This window comes from Crotalus tigris, unplaced genomic scaffold, assembly GCF_016545835.1.
Source record: "Crotalus tigris isolate CLP2741 ecotype Arizona unplaced genomic scaffold, ASM1654583v1 scf7180000024455.1231707, whole genome shotgun sequence".
In the NCBI taxonomy this organism is placed as follows: domain Eukaryota; kingdom Metazoa; phylum Chordata; class Lepidosauria; order Squamata; family Viperidae; genus Crotalus; species Crotalus tigris.
This window is the reverse complement of record NW_024100624.1, coordinates 1,163,440-1,185,986: the sequence shown is the minus strand read 5'-3', so window position 1 is coordinate 1,185,986 and position 22,547 is coordinate 1,163,440. Positions and strand designations below refer to the sequence as shown.

The 22,547-nt window shown below is 35.4% G+C and overlaps 1 protein-coding gene across 1 annotated transcript in view; it reads right to left on the bottom strand.

The window, feature by feature from the left end:
* Nucleotides 1-22,547, bottom strand: part of LOC120303072 (CUB and sushi domain-containing protein 3-like) — a gene marked incomplete at its 3' end in the record, with an annotated part of 446,767 nt that overhangs the window by 30,758 nt on the left and 393,462 nt on the right. The window contains exons 24-27 of the mRNA XM_039332219.1: nt 21,910-22,101; nt 20,076-20,202; nt 19,102-19,304; nt 3,725-3,916 (exon numbers count right to left, since the gene is read on the bottom strand). Coding sequence (XP_039188153.1) covers nt 3,725-3,916; nt 19,102-19,304; nt 20,076-20,202; nt 21,910-22,101 — 714 coding nt within the window. The remainder of the gene's footprint in view (nt 1-3,724; nt 3,917-19,101; nt 19,305-20,075; nt 20,203-21,909; nt 22,102-22,547) is intronic.

Here is a 22,547-nt window from a genome sequence, read left to right as displayed (position 1 = left end):
GTCTTCACAACCTTGAAGAAGGACTAGTTGTTGAACAAAAGTTTACAGCAGTTACTAGGATATTAGATATACTGCAGATGGAGAACAGAGGGGCTTCTGAAGTAGTGAAAGAATTACTGTGGTAATAACCACTGAGTGAGCTCCAGAAGCACAGACGAACAAGGCCCTCTATTAACAATGGTACCCATTTCCATTTTGTTTTTTCAACACAAGGATGGGAGATAGAATGTGAAATGATCTAATTTTCTATCCTCCATTGCTGATCTTAATGTTATATTGCTAACTGTGAATATAATTACAAATTTGTCAACTTGGGTGCACAAATTAATTGATTACTCTTATACTAAAAAAAATGAGTCTTGATACATACTGACCTAAAACATGTTCTTATTATAATGATAACCACTTGGGAAAGACATATAGTTTAATTCTTCCTTTCTTTCTGAATATATATATATAATATAACCCCCCCAAACAAATCTTAGATCTGACCAACCACTGCCTTTCCAACACATACTTCATCTATAATGGACAAAAATACAAACAAACAGAAGAAGCACCCATGGGATCACCCCTCTCACATGTCATTGCCAACCTCTACATGGAACACTTTGAAACCCAAGCTCTAGAAAAATCGGATCACAAACCCAAACTCTGGCTCAGATACGTAGACGACACCTTCATAATCTGGCCACATGGGAAAGAAAAACTGGACAACTTCCTCACACACCTCAACAGCCTACACCCCAAAATACAGTTCACCATGGAAACAGAAACTAACAACCAACTTCCCTTCCTGGATGTCTTAGTCTACAAGAAATCCAATGGCTCCCTAGGACACACCATCTACCAGAAGAAAACACACACAAACCGCTATCTGCACGCTCTCTCACACCACCACCCAGCACAGATCAACTCTGTAGCCAAGACACTCATCTCCAGAACAAAACGCTTAGCTGACGAACAACACCTAAAACCCGAACTACACACTCTCACCAATGTACTAACATCCAATGGATTCCATAGAAATAAGATTACAAACCTAATCCAAAAAGAAACCCCCACTAAAATCCAAGACAAAGAACAAGAAAACGGCAAAGCCCTCCTCCCATACATAAAAGGCACCACAGACAGAATCAGTAAGATCCTCCATAAACACAACATCAAAACAGCATTCTGCACAAACAGAAAAATATCCACCATCCTTAGAAACCCCAAAGATAAAATTGAATTAGAAAATCAAGGAGTATACGAAATCCCATGCACCACTTGTCCCACCACATACATCGGACAAACCAACAGAAGAATAAGTGCACGCATTGAAGAACATAAGAACTCAGTCAAAAAAGAGGAACCAACATCTTCCCTGGTCCAACACCTTAAAGCCACAGGACATGAAATTGACTTTAAAAATACCAGAACCATTGCCAAAAGTGAACATTTTAATAACAGAATAATCAGAGAAGCCATCGAGATAGAAAAACGCCCACACAGCATGAACAAGCGAGATGATACCTCCCGCCTACCAGCCATTTGGAAACCCGCCCTTATTGACAAACGACTCCCTAACACAAAAAATGATACCAGACCCACACTCACAAAAACCACACAGGATGTCACCACCACACATCCATGCAAAAAACAAACCCAAAGCCACACCGATGATGAGGCACGACCACAAACCAGAAGCCAGACCACAGCTGCATCATTAGCCACTTTAAACCCCTCCAATCCATACATGAAGCAAACTGACACCCTCCATGAAGAGGAAGCACGACCATGAACGCGAAGCCAAAAAATAGCAAGGCAGCACAAAATCTTAAATCCCTCTGCAACTCAGACTAACTGAGCACAACCAAACAGAACACTCCCCCAGCCAATCAGAGCACAGCCCCCCCCCCAGCCAATCAGAGCACAGCCAAGCCCCTAACCAATCAGAACACACCTCCACCCAATCAGAACACAGCCAAGCTCCCACCCAATCAGTTCATACCCCCACTGGCAGTTAAAAGGAAGAAACAGCTAAGACCACACATTGCTGCTCGAAGCACGAAGCTGAAAACACCAGCCTGAAGATGACGAATGGGACTTCGTCGAAACGTCGCCAAGACACTTCCAATTTTACGCGGGAGAAAACCCGAACAACCAAAGACCTACATACAAACACCCGCGAAAACCTCAGAAAACACACACACACACACACACACACACACACACACACACACACACACATATATATATATATATATATATACATACATACATACATACACACACATACACATACACATACACACACAAATATATATATATATATATATATATATATATATATATATATATATACTTGTTATTTGCATTTAAAATGAATTTTGTTTTGGCACAAAGTTCATATGATTAATGCCTCAATTTCTGCTGATTTATTTCAAAAAAAAATCACAATAAAAAACAACCACTCTCTTTTGTATCATTTTGATTTTCCCTAATGGACTTTACAGTTACATTAAGTGTTCATGTTTATCTCAAAATTTAGTAAGATTTTTAAATAACAATTAAAAACAATGATGCAAACATACACTAAGAAACTATTTCTGATGCAGATGAGAACCAACTAGGCATTAAAAGCATCTTAAAACACTCAAGTACTCATACATTTTAATTATCACCAATTAAATAATTATATGGATTTCTTCTTCTCCTTTTTAAACTTAGCAATTTTTGTTTAATATTTTTCTACAGTTAAAGTCTTTGTCCAATGTTGTTATTTAAACACATGCTAACATATACATCTGAGTTATTATATTTTTCCCATTTTTGCAGAAAACAAACCTGTTTAACGTTTTGTAACATCCAAAAACATTCTCCAACTAATTAATTCTACTAAAACAAATATTAAAATTCCTAAAAATAACTGTCATAGTTTTGTTTAAAACTTAGTCAATAATTTTCTGTGAATTTTTATTACCACAAACAAATTTAATATTAAAGCTATATATGAAATAGAATTTGGGAAAAAAAGAAAAAAATAGAATAAAAAAGTATCTCAACAAAAGTGAACACTGTCAATTTAGATGATTGATAGATAGATAGATAGATAGATAGATAGATAGATAGATAGATAGATAGATAGATAGATAGATAGATAATCAATTTGCTGGGAAACAACAGGGAAGAAGTCTGTCAAAGCAGACCAAACACAAAGAAAAATCTGGGAGATGTTTTATTTCATTTATTTTTTAAAAAAATGTATTTCAATTTTTCTTGTAAGAGTACAATGCTTTAAAGCAATCCAACAGAACCAGAACTTTTTCATTATGCTTACTATTCATCATAGGTGATAGAAACTCTTTATCCCACAGAACCCAAACAATCTCCTATTTAGGAAGTAAAGAAGTGAAAACAATGAAGAACAATTTTCCAATACAGGAAACCATAGTAACCCAATTTGTGGGGTTCTTATAAATGAAGCTAACTATATTCAGCATTCATTAAGCGGTTTTAAGTGCTGTTCTCCCTTCCTTTCTCTTATAAATATTTTTTAAATATTTTTTTAAATATAGAATATTGCCTACCCAAACCAAGTGGGCTGTCCTTCCATTTATATTTAATACAAAGCTGCCAACTATTGGCTGCTGACTTTGGGCTTTATGACAATGTAATAAGGATTATTACATGTTTCCAGAGTTCAGAAAAGCAGTTGTGTCTTCTTTAGGTTTCTGCATACCTATACAGACTGGTGGGTTGGGCTGCCAGAAGTACCGATTTTCTACCTGAATGCAGGTTATTCGCTCATCTCCTTGCAGCTCATAGCCAGGATCACATTGAAATAGCACCATGTCCCCAGGTTCTCTTCCATCTCCGTTACGGGTTCCATTCATGGGGACGCCTGGATCTCGACATGCCGTGGCCACAGAGCCTAGGAAAGAAAGAAAAGGGAAAGAAATAAATCAAAGAAAACTTTGATTCTATTTTTGGAAAAAAGTAATTAGCACATCATAGGGATCCTAAATATCTTTTTTTCTTGCAGGAAATGATCATGGCAAATATGATTCACATCTATTAAAGAATGTGTAGAGGCTGGGGAAGTACTGGGAGAAATATTAGGAATAAGCAACTAAAAGATAGGAACTGTTAGAAAATTATTTAATAAAAAAGGAATTCAATCCAGGATTGCAAAAATCCTGGCAAGATAAGGTTCACAATATTCAAAGAGACACCAGTTTAATAAACTTGCTAATAAATGAGAGCTTGCAGTATCCAAATCCTCAAGATTCCATACTAAGAGTGTCATAAAAACCATCTTATTCAATCAAATCAAATCAACAATCAAAGAGAGAAGCAATCTAGAACTAAGGAGAAATTTCCTGACAGTTAGAACAATTAAACAGTGGAACCTGACTCCAGAAGTTGTGAATGCTCCAACACTGGAAGTTTTTAAGAAGAGACTGGACAACCATTTGTCTGAAATGGTATAGGGTTTCCTGCCTGAGCAGGAAGTCCCTTCCAACATCATTATTATTATTATTATTATTATTGAAAATTTTTAAAATTTTTACAGTAAAATCCCTTTCCCCAGTACCTCCCAACCCACCCCAAAACCCTTGCCCAATCTTCCCAGAGGTGAATACAGGCTTAACTAGAACTTAAAAGAAAAAAAAGAAAAAGAAAGAAAAAAAAAATTTTTAAACCCAAATAAACCTTAAACAAATATAGTTACAATCAATAAACAAATTGTAAAATACTTTAACTCCATTATATATAAAGAACATAAAGAGGAAAATTAAATGTAAATTATTCAAAAGCTAGATGGTATTCTCTTATATCATACTTATATTGAATAAAATTTATCCATATCTATAATTCAAAACTTCCGTTTCTTTCACAATTAATAAACCAATCATCTCTCTAAGTTAATAACATTACAAAATATCATATTGCATATAAAGTGAATTAGTTAGAATCTAATCCACCATTAAAATATTATAAACTTTAAATATAAATTATTCAAAAAGCTAAACAATATTTTCTATTATCATACCTATATTATATAAAGTTTATCCATCTTTCTTTATTATCACCATCAAAAACACACATATAAACATTGTTTGTACCATTAAAACTCCCTTATACGTATTTAAAACAAAATATTCCTTTAAATGCTCCTTAAGTTTCTAAACATGCACTATTTATCTAAAATTTTCATTCAATCTCCCTAATATCATACATATATTATATAAAATTTATCCCTCTTTCTTTGTCATCACAATCCAAAATACACATATAAACATTAATTGTACCATTGAAATTCCCTTATACATATTTAAAACAAAACATTCCTTTAAATGCTCGTTGAATTTCTAAACATACACTTCTTATCTAAAGTTTTCATTCTCCATAATCTTCTCTCCCCTTTTCCAATGACCAGTTCCATCCGCAATGGACTATAAATAACCTTCATCTCCACTTGTTGAGACCCCTCAGTCTGTGATTTTCCAACTTTCATCAATACAGCTTCTTCAGGCTGCAATTCTACCTTCTTCTCTTCCAAGACTTTAAACGTCAGAGGTGACGATGAGCATGCTCCCAGGACCGAAGTATAAAACTCCTTTGCTTTAAAAACAGTATTAAGTCTATAACGTGTCCCCGCATAGCTCACCACTATTCCAATCGGGATGTCCCATCTGAACGGCATCTGCCTCTTTTTAAGTTCATCTGCTAAAAAAGCAAACTCCTTTCTTCTTCTTAAAATTTTAGATGGAATCTCCTTTAAAATTATAACATCTTGTGCTGCAATCTGAAACCTCTTATTATAAAAAACTTGTATAATTTCATTGTGTAGGGATCTTTTTCCAAAGTAAATTACCACATCTCTTGGCAGATTTCTTTGCTTTGCAACCCAAGAGTTAACTCTAAATATTTTTTCAATTTCTCTGAGTATTTCCTCTTTTTCTCTGTCCAAAATCACAGCAAAATCATTTGCAACCATCTCTCTCAGATCTCCTTGCAGATGTTCACTCAAGCCTCTGATTCTTAAAGCGAATTCCATCTCTCTGTATTGAAACATAAGAATCTCATCTTGAAAATTTTCATCTTTTTTTCCATGCCATCAAATTTTCCCTCCAACACCTCCACTTTATCTGCAACTTCTTCAACACGAAAATCCAACTTTTCAACAACAGAGGCAAGTCCTTTTAAAGCCAAAACTATATCTTGCCTCAAGATCCTGTTATTTTCCACTAAAATCTCTTTCACTTCTCCCCTAATTTGAGATATAGCATTTCCCATTACATCTTGCAAATCTTTTACCATTAGTGACTGTACAGAAGAAGAGGGTAATAATGTTGATTTAGGTTGTTGCACTGTTAATATCACCGAAGAAGAAACCACCTTAGGAATTGTAGAAATTACTGGGCGTTTTGAAGCCATCTTAAAAGAAAAAAAAATATTTTCCTCTTTCCTCCTTCTTAAAAAATACAAAAAAAGAAAAGAAAAAAAGAGTTAAACAAAAGAGAGGGAGATTAACTCAAAAAACCCAAATCCTCCTTCAAAAAAAATCATTGTAATAAGAAAAAGAGAAATAGAAAAAGAAAAAAAATTAAATAGACAAATCCATTCCGTCTCCTTAAAAGAAAAAACTTCAAATTGCCATTTTACTTTCCCTCTCAACAAAGGAAAAAAAAAGGAAAACGAAAGTAACTCTTTATACTTGAAATCCAAACTTAAAATCCAAGTAAAATCAAAAAATAAAATCCTCTAATCAGCTCTGTCTGCTTTTTAAATAACTCACCAGTTCTCTTTAAGCGCGGAGGTGGGAGCGGCGTCTTGCTTTGTCCCAAACAACAAGGGACAAAGGCACCTGAGAAGCAGAGACACACTGAACTCTGTGGGAGCACTCCTTTCACCCCAAAAGAAACTCCTTTGGGGATCTCAAAGGCTCAACCACTATTCAGGGTGAAACTCCCCTCCCTCCCTTGGCCCGGGAAGGAGGTTTCAAACCGCGGAACAGCTGATGCCTGCTGTTCTCAGTGGTTTTAATGCTGTCTCAGGAGGACGGCTACAAAGTAGCCGCCATCACCCGCGCTACACCACTGGAAGTATTATTATTATTATTATTATTATTATTATTATTATTATTATTATTAGTGGTAGTAGTAGTAGTAGTAATAGCAGCAGTATTAGTAGTAGTAGTAGCAGTAGTAATTGCCTGTGATTCTTGCTTCTTTGAACACACCTTATTTTATTCCACTATTCGTCTTATCTACCATCTATTTTGATAATAGTGTGTGTGGCATCATCTAATCAATCATCTATAATGATGCCATTTACACCACGACCTCACCATGTAAAAGAAGATAAATGCACTATTGTGAATTACATCATTTGTGCCACTAGCAGAATAATATTCAGGCTCACTGTCCTGAGATCTTTCTCATAATGTGGCTCTTAATTCACAGCATCTCCAAGACTGAAGCAGCCTAGCTAACTACAGATATTAAAACATAATAACAGTGTTGAAAGGGACCTTGGAAGTCTTCTAGTCCAATCCTCTGCTCAAGCAGGAAACCCTATACCATTTCAGCAAATGGCTGTCCAGTTTCTTCTTGAAAACCTCCAGTGATGGAAAACCACATGACATATTTTGCTTTTCACTGTCCTTTTTGGATAGTATGCAGCAATAGCAATAGCACTTAGACTTATATACCATTTCACAGTGCTTTACAGCCCTCTCTAAGAGGCTTACAGCATATTGCCCCCAACAATCTGGGTCCTCATTTTACTGACCTTGGAAGGATGGTGTCATGGTTCTGATAGATGAAACCCATCAAAAGAACTTCGAGGCAAAATTCTTCCTTAAAGAACATTTTATTTGGGAAACAAAGTATCGGCACTACATAGTTGAACCCAAAAACTAAATTCCCTTTCCCCAGATACAAAGTAACAAAGTACAATTCACACCCCCAATAAACTGTCATAAAGCAGATTCCCCAATTAGCTTAAAGCATGGGCTTTCTCCTCAGCTCCTTAGCCTGCCAAAACGTTAGCAGCTTGTCCTTGGGTTCCCACAGCAGCATCATTATTATGGCTAGCTGAGCTTATATCCCAACCCTCCCTGATTTCTAAAAGCAAGAAAAAACATGTTAAAGGAATAGAGAAAATGGCTGCATTTTCATCAGTTGTCAGAGCAGGAACATCCAATGTTAGCAGCATTGACAGATGGAAGGCTGAGAATCTTGAGCCGGTGAGAATTGAACTGCCAAACTGCTGGCAGCCAACAGTCAGCAGAAGTAGTCTACAGTATTACACTCTAACCACTGTGTCACCATGGCTCATGTATCCAAAGTATGGATACTAACATCCATTGTATGTAATCACTTTTTCCCTTATTTGTTGATATAAATTTTTGAACAAAGTATGACACATTTCTGAGCAAGAATAGGACTGCACTGTCAATGTCAGTTTTGGGTACACAGACCTGTCATTTAACCACATCTGTTTATGGTACACATGTTATTAAAAAATTAAAGTAGCAATAGATGAAATGATACAAAGAAAATGAATAGTGTTGTGCTTTTGAATTTTTACGAGATTAATCAGATTGCCACAGATTGCTCATATACTTATCATCATTGGGAAGTATAAAATAATTAAATTCATTAGTTTTATTAGGTATCAGTGGAAAAAGAACATTCTTTAGTTATAATAAAAAATATTCCAACATCAACAAGAAGTGGATACTCAAAAACCGATTTGTGACATTTTAGTCCAAATAGAAGTAGCATTTCATTAAATATTTTATAATAAAACCGCCAGGAGAAAACTTGACAGATTGAGTGAAAAGAAAGCATATAGTAATTTAATCAGTAATGTTCAACCTTTTGGATCTGCCAATACTGATATAAAACAGGTTTTAGCCTTCAGCAAGTTGTTGCCTTGTTTGTTTGTTTGTTTGTTTAACAGAAAATGCCAAAGTGAGCAAACAAACAAAAATGTCAAACCCTTATTTCATTTTATATGAGGTTACTCAATGCCTTAGAGAAAGTGTCAACTAAATAAATAACAGTTGTAGCACAAGCCACCAGCAGGTTATTATCAAAACACACTCTCCGTTATTATAAGGAAATACGTACTAATCCTGCACAGCAGAAAGATGTGGTTTGTCCTAATGTTGCCTTCACCTGGGTCACTGAACAATGTATATAAATGAAAATTCAGAGCTGACAAAGTAGAAAAAAAGGTCACTTTGTGTCTTTTCCAGAACAAGAACTTGTCTTGAATATTAATAGAACTGAAACTTCCTTAAGGCTTACTGAACAGAACTTCAATAGTCTCAGGAAGGAATTAGCTGATTAATTTAGAAGTGAGTGAGTATCTTTCTCAGGCATGATTCTAACCCTAAGTTAATACTAATATATACAATAAATCAATTTACACATATTATTGAAAGTCAATTTGGGTAGTGGCTAAAGGCACCAGACTAGAAATTGGGAAACCATGAGTTCTAGTCCTGTTCTAGACTTGAGACTAGCTAGGTGATTCTAGGCCAGTCATTCCCTCAGCCTGGGAAGAAGGAGGTAATGGCAAACTACTTCTGAAAATGCTGCGAAGAAAAATGCTCCCTCCACTATCACAACTGAGGAGGCTTCTTGGATAAGAAGGGAAGTGTTTTCTTCCTCAAAAACTGTCCAACTGCCTTTTTTTTTTTTTTTTTTTTGAAAAAGCACCTTTGAGACAACTGTAACCTAGATAAGTAAGAACCTCCATAGGCGCTGTCAAGAAAACTGCATGGATTTATCCAGGCAGTCCATAGGAGTCAAGACTTATTCAAAACCAAATATATTGTAAATATATTATATATGCCATATCCAGTGGTGGGATTCAAATATGTGAACAACCAAATCTCTGTGTGGATGCCATTTCCAGAAGTCCATGGTAGGCCTGGCAACAAAAAATTAGCTACCAGTTCTGCCGAAGTGGTGCAAACTGACTGAATCCCATCACTGGCCATATCATGTTGACTAGGAAATTCTTGAAGTTGACGTCCACGCATCCTAAAATTGCCAACTTTTTTAAAAAAACTTCTCTCTATTCTACGATTCATCTCAAATAAACACTTTATTCCTTACTTAATTACTTACTAATTTATAAGCCACCCAATTTCTGATTCACATTCTGGCTAGATTACAATTAGGAACCAAAATTTATATTTAAAACACATATAAGATGCAACAGAGAGAAAAGCAAAATAATCAAAACAAAACTAAAGAAAACAAAAAGAAAAAATAGCAAGCAAAAAGGGAGGGGTCCACAATTACCCTGTCCTCAAGGTCAATTACTCTAATTAATAACATATCACTCTCTTGAAGGCTAGGGTTTTAAATATATGTATATGCTAAGTAAATGATTAGATTGCCAATTAAAGGTATATTATTTCTCCCTGTATTTTGTTAAAGTGGTAGATATATAAAACCTCAGGAATCTAAAAAATAATTTGTCTTTATATATTCATTAAAGATCTTTTTCAATAAGTTCAAATATTTTAAGCATATTCAGTTCAGTCTTACTGACAGTTCTTACAGTCTTCTGTACTGATCTTTCCTCAGATAATTTTTAAAGGAGTATGTGTATATACTGTATGTACAGTACGTATGTTACATGTTAACTGTTATGTTATGTATGTTAGTTAACATACACATACTGCTAACTCATTTAATTTTAAGGGCTTCCTTTAAATAATCTACATATAAGTTGTCTACTTAGTTAACCTTGACTGAACTTGAAAAGATAAACAGGGTTGGATCTAGTTGGCATTTTAGACAAAAATCCCAAATCAAGAAATTCCAGGGAGAAGAAGAAAACTTTTGAGCACTTAAACGAACGAACTGTCAAAGAGTCAAACCTCTTGAAAAGTCAAACAAAAAAGAAAGACATACAAGGACAGAGAGATCAGTCAGTGGAAAACTACTTCCATATTGTTGCCAAAAACAAAAGAGAACAAAAGGCTATATGAGAATGACAAGGAACTGAAGTTTTAGGAGACTGCCTTCTTAATTATCTGTTAGATTTCATGTGCCCGTTACTGGAGCATTCACCTTCACTACATTAAACATAAATATGTACTATTCATTTATCAGTTTTTCAATGTATAACAGAAGTCCTGTATCTTGTTTTTGTAAAGAATGCAAAATATCTTCCCTTGACACTTCATTATTGACCACATGCTGTTTGTTTTGATAAGATGGAGATGATCCTTCTCGTTTATTTAGACAGACTCTAGCGGCTCAGACAGACTGGCTTACCCTTTTCAAAAATAACTCATCTACTGAGTTCTCTTTTCTCCCAGCTGCAAATTTTGATCAACTGCTTCACTGCAAAGTTTTCATCAACCATGGACACATTTTATTTAAATTGGATTTAAGTCATCATTACTTATTTGTAGAGTTAGTTATAGTTCTTATTGGTTTTGTTTTATAAAACAATGCTTTATTTTATATACACAAATATAAAGTGGTCTTCGATGTATGACCATAATGGAACCTGACCATTATGCTCATAAGTTGTGATGGTTATAAACCATCATGTCACTCACCAGTTTTTACACCTTTTTTTTGCAGTGGTCATTAAGCAAAAGCCACAGTCATTAAGAGAACCCATTGTAAATGCCAACTTTCAGCAAAAACATTACAGGTCATGATTCAGGCGACCATGAGATAATGCAAATGTATCGAGCACCAGGGAAATCAGAAGATTCAGGCAGTTCAAATGAATATAAAGGTTTACTGCAAGCTTAAACTCATAGAATCTGAACTACTAATGGTCAAAAGAAATAAGTGAGAATTAAGAAGGAATTCAAGGTGGGCTGGACTTTGATCTCTGGTAGGCATGCAGGGACTCATGACTGATGATGCCTTTGACCCCTCCCTCAGGCTCGGCCTGGTCATTGCCTACATCAGAGGTCCCCAATCTGTGGGCCATGGCCCAATTGCCAGTGGGCTGCATGAGTGGCTGGTCAGTGTGCACGTGTGTGTGTGCATGCAAGGCTCCACTCATGCATATGGACCCACTTGTGCGAGCCTTGTCATGGGTGTTCGCAGCCCCACTCATGGCTCTACTTGTGCCAGCGTCATCGTGGGCGCTTGCACTCATGCCAGAATCATCAAGGGTGATCATGGATCCACTCACACGAGCCTTGTTATGGGCAATTATGGTTCCACTTGTGTGAGCCTCATTGTGAGCACTTGCAGCCCCACTTAAGCAAGCTGTATTGCGAAGATTGTGGGTGCTCATGCACACACACATGTGCTTGCCTGCCCATAACTATCTCCTCTTTTCTCCCTCCCCCCGCTTTGGGCGGCCAACCTGGAAAGGTTAGGAAACTCTGTCCTACATTATGCCTGCAAATGCAGGCCAGTACCAAGAATTTGAAATGCAGTCATATGACTGCTCGAGTGGTCAGCTATTGGAACTTTGGAACCAGATCATAAATACCTTTAGGGAGATCTGATGTAACATCGAATGGTTGCTACGTGACCAGTTGTAAGCCAAGGACTACCTGCATCTATGTACATATATAAAACAACGTGTTATTGCATGTGTATATGAGTGTATCACTGCTGTGTTTCAGTTTCTAGTACACTGACAATATCTTGATGGAAGGTTAGCAGGTACAGTATTAAATATATTCTTACTTTGATAAATACTCTCAATATTGTCTCTTTTGCAATGTTTCTAAATTGAAAACCTCCTCTTTAGCTTTATGTCTCCCTGTAGGTCTGACCCTCCCTTCTATGTTTATTTGGATATGGGAAATAACTATTATCCTGTAAAAACAAACATTTATTTGACTTTGCTTTATCCCCTTTCAAATGTCTTTTCATTCTGTGATATTTCAACTCTTTACTTACAAACTACCTTTGGAGAAAGTTTTCTGAAAAGCATAAAGGAAAATACATGGTTTTCATAACAGAAAATAAAAATATGAGAAGTATTTGTTGTGTTTCTGTCTCTTGTTTTTCTTTGCTGGATTTTTCCCTGACACGAGGTTAGTTAAATGAGGAGCCAGACTGTCCGGGGATAATATGCTGACTCTGTAAACCGCTTTGAGATGGCTGTAAAGCACTGTGAAGCGGTATATAAGTCTGAGTGCTATTGCTATTTCAAGTTCCAACATCTTCTGCAAATATAGAAAATCAGGCATTTCCAGTCAAATTCCCAATTGGTTCAACAATCTTAATAATATTTTACTCTTTAAGCCTTCTTTTTACATAAAGCTTTTGTTGTTAATTTATTCTATAATATTTATTCTCTGTACTCTATACTTTTTCTGATTCACTTTTTATAATCTTTTTAAATTAGGCAAACATTTCTATAGATTGAAGAGTTTTTAAAATATATTTTATTGATTTTTACAATCACAATCCCTAGGGCCTAGTGAACAGTGTGTTGTCTTAGTTCATATATTTAAAAATCAATCAGTAATAATTAATTAACAGTCAATAATGATTAATTTTTATAATTCCATAATTAATGTATTAATTACTAGTATATTTTTTTGATCTTCCCTTCTTCCGATATTATTCTCCTTCGTCAACCTTAAACAAGTATAATTCTTAATATTTTCATGCATAAATGATTAAATATAGGCATTTTTTTCATATTTATACAAATAATAATGTACATATATGATTTTTTCTAATCAACTTGTGTTGTATTATAAAAAATCACCTTATTAGTTCATCATGCATCCTATTTTCATAATTCTTATTTAAGCTTAATTTCCCCTCAATATTTCAGTCATTCCTCATTCCTAGTTCTCTTCAAATTAATTACCTTTAAAGTTCAAACTTTTCATTTACATATATCATCTCAATATTTTTACATTTCATGTATTGTAAAAAATACTATACTAATATCTTTTATCCCTCTTACTATAGAGCCCCTCTTTATCCAAAATGTTCTGTTCTTTTAACCATATTCAAACAGGTGTTTGGTCATGTAATATTCCATCTGGTAAGCGAATTAAATCTTTTGAATCTAACTCTGGCCTTCTTTTGCCAAGTAGCTTTCCAAGTTAATATATTTCACTTGCCAGGAAGTTCCTGTATTTTTGTGGGTATTGTTGGGAGTGAGAAAGACAAATTGCATAGGATATGTGCTTTTTGTCTCCCAAACTCTAATGATTCTCCTGGCAGTTCTATAGTCCATTTTGTTAAATCTTCTTTCTTGTCCTCGGGTTTGTTTTGATGTCCTGACAAATAAAGTATGTTTTCCATTTTTATTGTTATGGTAAAAGCTTGTAGACTTTTTCCTGTTTTGTGTTAAGTTGTAATTCTCTTCATTTGTAGCTTCACTGTTTAAGTCATTTTCTTCAAGTTTGTGTTCTATTATCTGATTTGTTTGTTCATTCTTTATCATCATTTTCTGAGATTTTTTTTATTGTACGTTTAGATTGGAGATGTGCTCATTTATGTCATCAAACTTGTTTTTGATCTCCTCATGGTTTGAATCCATTGTCATTTGTATCTGTCATAGCATTGCATACATTTCCTCCTGAAAAGTATTTGTCTTGTCTTGGAATATTGCTTCCGGAGGTCTCTGATATTCCAGGCTAGATCTTTCAGGAGTAGATATTAGATGTGGTTTCCTGTCATTTTTGAATAAGTATACAATATCCATATTATCTCCCCCTTCCAAATAGTCTTTCATCAGTGCCATAGTCTCTATGATTAGCCTTGTCAAACCAGCCAATCTCAGAATCCAAACTATCCAATTTTCTTAGTTTCTAGATTTATCCAGACTGCAGTATTATAGATTTCATTTAAATATATTTCTTTTTCCCTTAAAAAATTAATTTGCCACTTCCATCTATGGAGGAATGGGGGTATAGTCCCCTCCCTTCACTTTCAGAGGATTTCTTACTTTGGGGGTTTTTCCCAAGGAATCAGTTACAAAATAAAAGAGAGAAAATCAATACTCTCACTAATTCCAAGCATGCTATTCACCGTTGTTCTACTTTATGTTCTTGGACTTTGGCTACAAGTAGCTTGGGCTAGACACTGGTGTGCAGCTAGCCTTTTTCCTGTTGGGTTAGAGGGCTTCCCCCAGATTGAACAGATTGACTGCCATCATTCCATGTTCATCGGAGCACTCCTCTCTCTTTGTCGCTTCTCCGGGGGGACTTTTGACCCATTTGCGGTTCCCTGGCAAAACTAGAGATACTAGATGAGGGGTGTGGAGCTCTGCAATCCCATGGCAGTGCACTATGGTGCAAAACCAGAAAATGAAGTCTCTAATTTGGAGTTTTAATATAGTTACACATACCTCTTTTTGGAAAACGGAATATACCAAAATCTATCTATCTATCTATCTATCTATCTATCTATCTATCTATCTCTCCTTCCTTCCTTCCTTCCTTCCTTCCTTCCTTCCTTCCTTCCTTCCTTCCTTCCTTCCTTCCTTCCTTCCCTTCTTCTGTTTACCATCAAGAACTAAACACATAATGTTTTGCATAGTACCACTGAAATTTTCTCACACTTTCTGGAATTACTCATTTAATATACTGTAGAATAATATTTACTTTGTTTGCGGCTACTTCACATTCATGATTCATCATTCTGTGATGGATAAATCCCAAGGTCTCCTATACTTCTATCATCACCAAAATACAATTACAGACAGAGGGGGGAGTTCCATTTAAAATACTTTGTATGATGAAATTTTATCCCTTTTCAATTACTGTATTCTAAGAAGTTCTATCTGCCTAATCTCCCAGCACTATCTTTCTCAACAATGACTCCCAACTTTATGCCATTACAAAATTGCATGAATACATTGCTTTATCCACTGCCACAGTTATTAAAATTAAATATTAAACATTTTCCCCAAGACTAATCCTCAATCATTTCCCTTGAAAGGTTCTACCCATAGATTCAACACCATTCCCTATTCAGTGAATTATTGTACTTTTTTTATACCCTCCATTCCACTTCACATGTAATGTCTGCTAGCCAGCATGATTGAAAATCTCAGCAGTCTTGTGAGTAATATCTTCTTATCTCATCCATTTCATCAATTTTACCAGGGCTAATCAGTTTTATCGGAACAATTCTGACTAAACATTTTTAACCTTATTCAATATAGAAATTAAATTGGCTGCAGAAATGGAAGGCAAAAAAGCGAAGTTTAAACTATGTCAGAAGATCCATAAGGTATAATTTAAAAAAAAAATCAAGTCACAGCTGTAACAGTTGAAAGTGCCACCTTTTTTGTGTGCATTGCTGGTCAAGTACAAAGTAGCAATCTCATGATTACATTCATCACCCCAACCTTTTGGCAGACATACACAAACACACTTGTTGATTGAACTGTTTTTTGGTTTATAGTAGTGGAATATCTGAGTTTACAAAACCAAAGTTTAGAGTTTGCTAAATATGTATCATATTATTCTTATGCAGATCTCCTAATTCCAACTGAAACTAGCATTCTGTTTTGTTCTATTCTTTTCTATTTTTCCATTTAAATTAGTACAAACAAACAAGGAAACACATAGGCTCTAAGAAGAATGAAGCCCTTAGTCTAATTTATTCTTTATGTGAACCATTATTTTGCCGTCATTTCCACATGTCCGGATTTCCTGTATCCCACTCCAAAGATTACAAAATGGTAAATGTGAGTAATTTGTTTGGAACTATCTCCTTCAACTACTGAAGCCGATATTTTTTAGCTTTGCTGGTGTTCACCATATGACAGGAAAAATCATATTCTCCCAATGAGTGATTTGAATCCCAGAAGGAATGTTCAGAAGATATGATCAGAACATTAAGTTACTGACCATGATAGTGCCTTGAGATTTTGAAGATGGTGCCATTTTTAGAGCATCACCGAGTTTCAATCACACCAGCATGGCCGCAAATTTGAGTTTTTCACCATGCCTTGCAATTACCCAAATCATAAACTAACAACTGCATCATCTACAGATTCTGTCAGCATCACAAATTAATGATTTGAGTCTAAAAAAGTTACAGTATGAAAAGAGAGATATATCAACATTTAATTATCAAAAGTAGATATATGCTGAAACTTAGATAGACTATAATTTTGATGTTGTGTATTGGAAAGCATATGAAAGCCTGATAATCAAAGCAAATTGTTTTTTCAATTCTCCACATTGGTCAGAAGTTCTTACTGTGATAGCAGTCTGGTTTTCTTTTATATAGATATTCTACATTAAGTCATGCACCAGTATATCTATTTAACCTGGGTTTTCTGCTAATTTTGCTTCCTTTAAAAGACTTGTAATTATTTTATTGTATTGGGAACACAAACCTGGGACATGACTGATTGACACAAAGCTACTGCACAGTTTGTTCCAAAGTATCCCAAGTAATACATTTCTCTGTGTCTTTCATGAGATAGGAAAGACAAATTCAGCAATCTGACTCTTCAAAGAAGTTGGATTGTCAACAATCAAAGCTATTGAATCATACCAATTTTCACTCTGGCCACATACTGAGCATTTTGTACTTCCACTGAATCAAATGTTAACTTTAAATAAGTTTAATGAAAGAGAAAGAATTAACAAAGGAGAGTGGATTAATAAGAAAGATAAAGAGAAATTGTGGCAGAGTAGACTTGTTCTTTGATATTATGATACTGCATTTGAGTTAGTTGAAGAAAGCACTTTTTTGAAATTTCATAAAATACAGTTTTGTTCATCAAAAAGAAATCTGAGAATCTGGAATAAATTAGATCATATGAAAGACCAACTAATATATCAACTAACTTTATCTTGAAAGTGTTAATTTTAATATTAGGTCAGTAAATTGTTCAATGTTGGCTTTTATGGCTTGGGAAATTTGACAAGACCTAATTAACAAAACTTGCATTATTTAATTCATTTTAATTTAAAACATTTACAGACTTCCCCAAGATGGCCAGTTCTGGGTTATGCACATGAGTAAATGAAAAACAAAATATCTCAAAGTAAAACAATGCAATTGTCATGGTTCCGATAGAAGAGACCAGTAAAAACAGAACTCCAAGGCAGAAACCTTCCTTAAAGAACATATTTATTGGCTACAAAGTATTGGCACAATCAAAAGTGAAACCAACACTGAAGTTTCCTCTCAAAGATTACAATGTTGCAAAGTCGAACTTCCCACTCCAGCATCATGTCATAAATCAGATTCCCCAATTAACTACTTTGGCGGGCTTTCTAACAGAAAGCTTAGCCCTACAAAATCCAGGCAGCAATGCCCTTGGTTCCCACAGGACAATTTATTGTTTTGTCTAACTATAAAAGCACACATCCCCACTCCCATACTGTGAAAACTGAAAACAAAGTAGAATTTGTTTTCTTTAGCCAAATTCGTTGAAGAATTGACATCAATAATTCCACCCATCATTTTTATCATAAATGGACATTCCCACTCATCCTAGAGCTTAAAGACCACCAAAGCAGGATAATTTTAAGTGATTTCTTAAGAAAGAAAGATAAGAGCCAATTATACATAGGGATAGTATTTTCCATAACATATGGGCTACCACCAAGAAAATCTCTCTTCTAGTTCTAGACCTCTTCAATACAAGTTAGGGCAGACCCTCTAGTAATGTGTCAGTGCACACACCATTCTGGAAAGTCCAAAGTTTCCCCAGATTTTACCACTGTTATGCTTCCAGGTGCAATTCAAGATGCTGGTTAACTCATTTAAAGCACTGTATATGGCAGAGCCAAGTAACTTCTGGGATCCCTTATATCTGCCTACCTTGCCATATTTTTATGCAGATTATGCACTGCATATCCTATAAGAGCATATCTCCAGATCCCTTCTGTTAAAAGTGCCAACTTGTGGGACTGAGGAGTTATGCTTTCTCTTTTACAGTGTCTGAATTATGACATACTTTAGTTCTGAGTTTGCACAGCCCTGATCTTTATGGCCTTTGATAAGACTGTGTAGACCAAGGGTGGAAGGGAGGAAGAAAACCAGACAGCCAGACAGATAGACAGTCATTGACTAATTAAACTACAATCTAGAAGGAATTTTTGCAACATTTTGAAAATTTAGATTTTGAACCAGGCAGAGCCACATGTGTATATCAACTTACTTGAAAATTGAATGGCAAATCCAGATTTGCTGATATAGAAGTCTGTGTCAAATTGTATTGTCACTACATTGAGAGTGCTGTGGATGCCTTCTGGAATAAGAGAGCCACTAATTTCTTTTAACAGCATGTCATTTTCAGGTGGACCATCCCAAACACGTAGAATATCATGTGATGCTTCAGTATCAAATGCTAGAAACTGGAGGCTGTAAAAAACATCAAATATTAATGTCTATTTCAAATAAAGAAATAGGTAAAATAATTGCAACTAAATCTATGCTATGAGTTACCCTTAGATGAGATCATGCAGGGGAGAAAGACACTTGGTTGATAATTAAAAGATCTACATAAAGAGGCCTTAGATGCACAAGGTACTTTGCATTGTGTGAACAGCATTGTTTTCTTTACTGAGATAAAGATTCTCCTCCATGGGTCTTTATGCCTTGAAGACGTATTATGTAGATCTAATATAAGAAAATATTTGGTGTATATGCAATGCATGCACCAAAGTTTCTTCTGGCACTGAACAGAAATGTCAGATGAGGCTTCTGTATCTGTTAGCACTGCTAGACTAGGAGTCATAAGGAAGGCAAAGTAAAGCAATGAACCCATCCATTACTTCTTAGAGATTCCAAACAACCATCAGTCCTTTATCAACCATCAATTCAGCCCCAACCTTACAATTATCTTACTCCCTAAAGATATGGGACAAATATTTGGTCACTCAAAACTGCTCTAAGTCATTTTAGCCCAGCAGATAATGTAGTAGATAAAGCAACTACTATGGCCCATCTGCCAAGCACTATCCCAGCTATGTTTATATTTATATTGAAATTTCCCCAAATAATATAACAGCTTAAATTCTGAATAACAGGCAAAATCTATACTAATAAATGCGTTCCAGCCAGATTTCTTAGTTTTTGTATTTCAAAAGATTTTTTCTCCTCAGTCTATCAATTAAGATTGTCCTGGAGTACCTGACAATGTTTCCTGGATCGACTTCGATTATCCACATGCAACGCAGATTATTATCATAAGGAAAGGGATAGCCAGGGGACAAGATTCTTCCTGAAGATTCTCCTTTAAAACGACCTCCACATTCAGCTGGTGAAAACAAAGTGGAAAATGGTAATTATTTCTGATAAATATTGATTATGATGTTTATGCAGCAGCTAAAACATGTAGAATAGGAGGAGTTTCATTCCAAACTTATTATAACATCATCTCTGGGTTGAAAAGCAGGTTGTCCTCACTTACTGACTGCTTCATTCAGCAAGCATGCCAAGTTACAAGGGCACTGAAAAAGGAGATTCATGATTGATCTTTTACCTTGTAGTATCCCAGCATCCCTGTGCTTACACGATCACAATTCCGGTGCTTAACAAGCAGCACACATTTATGATGGCCCCAGTGCCCCACAGTCAAATTATTGCTAATTATGGCCTTCCAGTTGGCTTCCAGAAAGCAAAATAAATGGGGAAGCTTACAGGAAATTGCCAATTAGCGACTTAAGTACTCAATGACCTGTGGGAGTTTGTTTAATACTGCACTCAGAACTGATAGTATAAAATTGGTAATGTTGTAATGTTGCACTTAATAATTGCTTTGCTTAGCAATGGCGTTGCTGGTCCCAATTAAGTGAGGACTACTTGTAATATGCAGAGTGTATACTGTTCCGATATAGATTGGGATCAATAGGTGAAGAGAAAAGAAAGGGAATCCAACCCTTATTATTTATATAATCATTCAATGCCTTTAACTGTTGAAAAAAATAATGAAGAACAATGTAAATCTTGGATGCTTTAATTTGAACTGAAAAAAATGAGATTTTAACTGGGTTTTGATGATTAGATCTGGTTTATGATGATAGAAGTACTTTTTGTTATGGTTCACTCTAGTTCAAATGGCCATTGATTTATAGGTTTTTATCTGTTTCAAAGAAAGTCAGAAGTTCCTTTGTTTTATAGTTTGTTCTTCTTGCTTGCACTCACTATGTTTTTTAATTATCCCTTTCCTATCTTTCTAACTCCTTCTCTTTGTTTTTCTTTTTTGGTATTTTTACTTTTTTTAAAAAAAATGTTTAAACATAAAAAGGAATGAAGAAGAGACAAAATGAGTTAATGTTCTAGGACAACAATTTTCAGGATCTCCTCCATACCTTAAACATGATTTTGTGTGTGTGTATGTGTGTGTTTAATGTGTGTGTATTGCTATTCCATGATTATGATGCAGTTTATCAGTAAAATCAGGAAAAACCTGACTGAAATGCCTTCTTATTCATAAATGTCACTTGGGACTTGATCAATCATTATCCTTCTGTATAATCTACATCACAACATTGTTTTGAGAAAAAAGAAAAAAAGTTCATAAAATGAAGAACAATACAAATAAAAGTACTCCTTTGCAAAGCTAGTTTAGAGAAAAGAAGGATAGGGAGGAAATGATAGCAGTATTCCAGTAGTAATATACTGCCACAAAGAAGAGGGGGTCAACTTATTTTCCATAGCAGCAGAAGGCAGAACAAGAAACAATGGATAGAAACTAATCAAGGAGAGAAGCAATCTGGAATTAAGGAGAAACTTCCTAACAGTGAGACCAATTAACCAGTGGAACAGCTTGCCATCAGAAGTTGTGTGTGCTTCATCACTGGAGATTTTTAAGAAGAGACTGGACAGTCACTTGTCTGAAATGGTATAGGGTATCCTGCTTGAGTGGGGGGCTGGACTAGAAGACTTTGAAGGTCCCTTCCAGCTCTATTCTGATTGATTGAAAGTGATAGAGGTATACTTCTGATAATAAGAAACTGATTACCGATACAAGATGGCAGGGGATAATCCCAAGTTCTCCTTTCTCCAGTCATGCATTTTAGAAGACTACTCCCATGGAGAGTGTAACCAGGATTACATCCATAAATTATAGTGCTGCCAGCAAAATGGCCTTGATCACTGATTTTGTATCCAAATTGTGGAACACCTGGATCCTCACAGTGAGAAAGTTCAAAACCTATGAAAGGAAAGAAAGAAAATCAACAGTGTTTCCAAGATAGATTTTTCCCCCCAAAACATATATTGTTATTTAAAAGTAGGCTGTTTAATGCAATCATTGTTTCTTTGTAGCCAATTAGCTTTTGAGCCCTGATAGCAGTGGTTAGAATGCCATATTGCAGGCTAACTCTGCCCGCAGCCTGGAGGGCAATCTGGACAGGTTCAAAGTTGACTCAGCTTTACATCTTTCTGACATTGGTAAAATGAGGACCCAGATTGTTGGGAGCAATATACAAATAATGCTGACATTCTAAACTACCTAGAGAGTGCTGGAAAGCATTATGGGGCAGTATTTAAGTTCCTGGCCTAGTATTTTTGTTACTACTAATATTTTGAGTTGATGATGAAAGGAAGAGAAATTAATAAAATTGATCAAAAAAAGTTTAGGAGAATTCTTTATCCCAA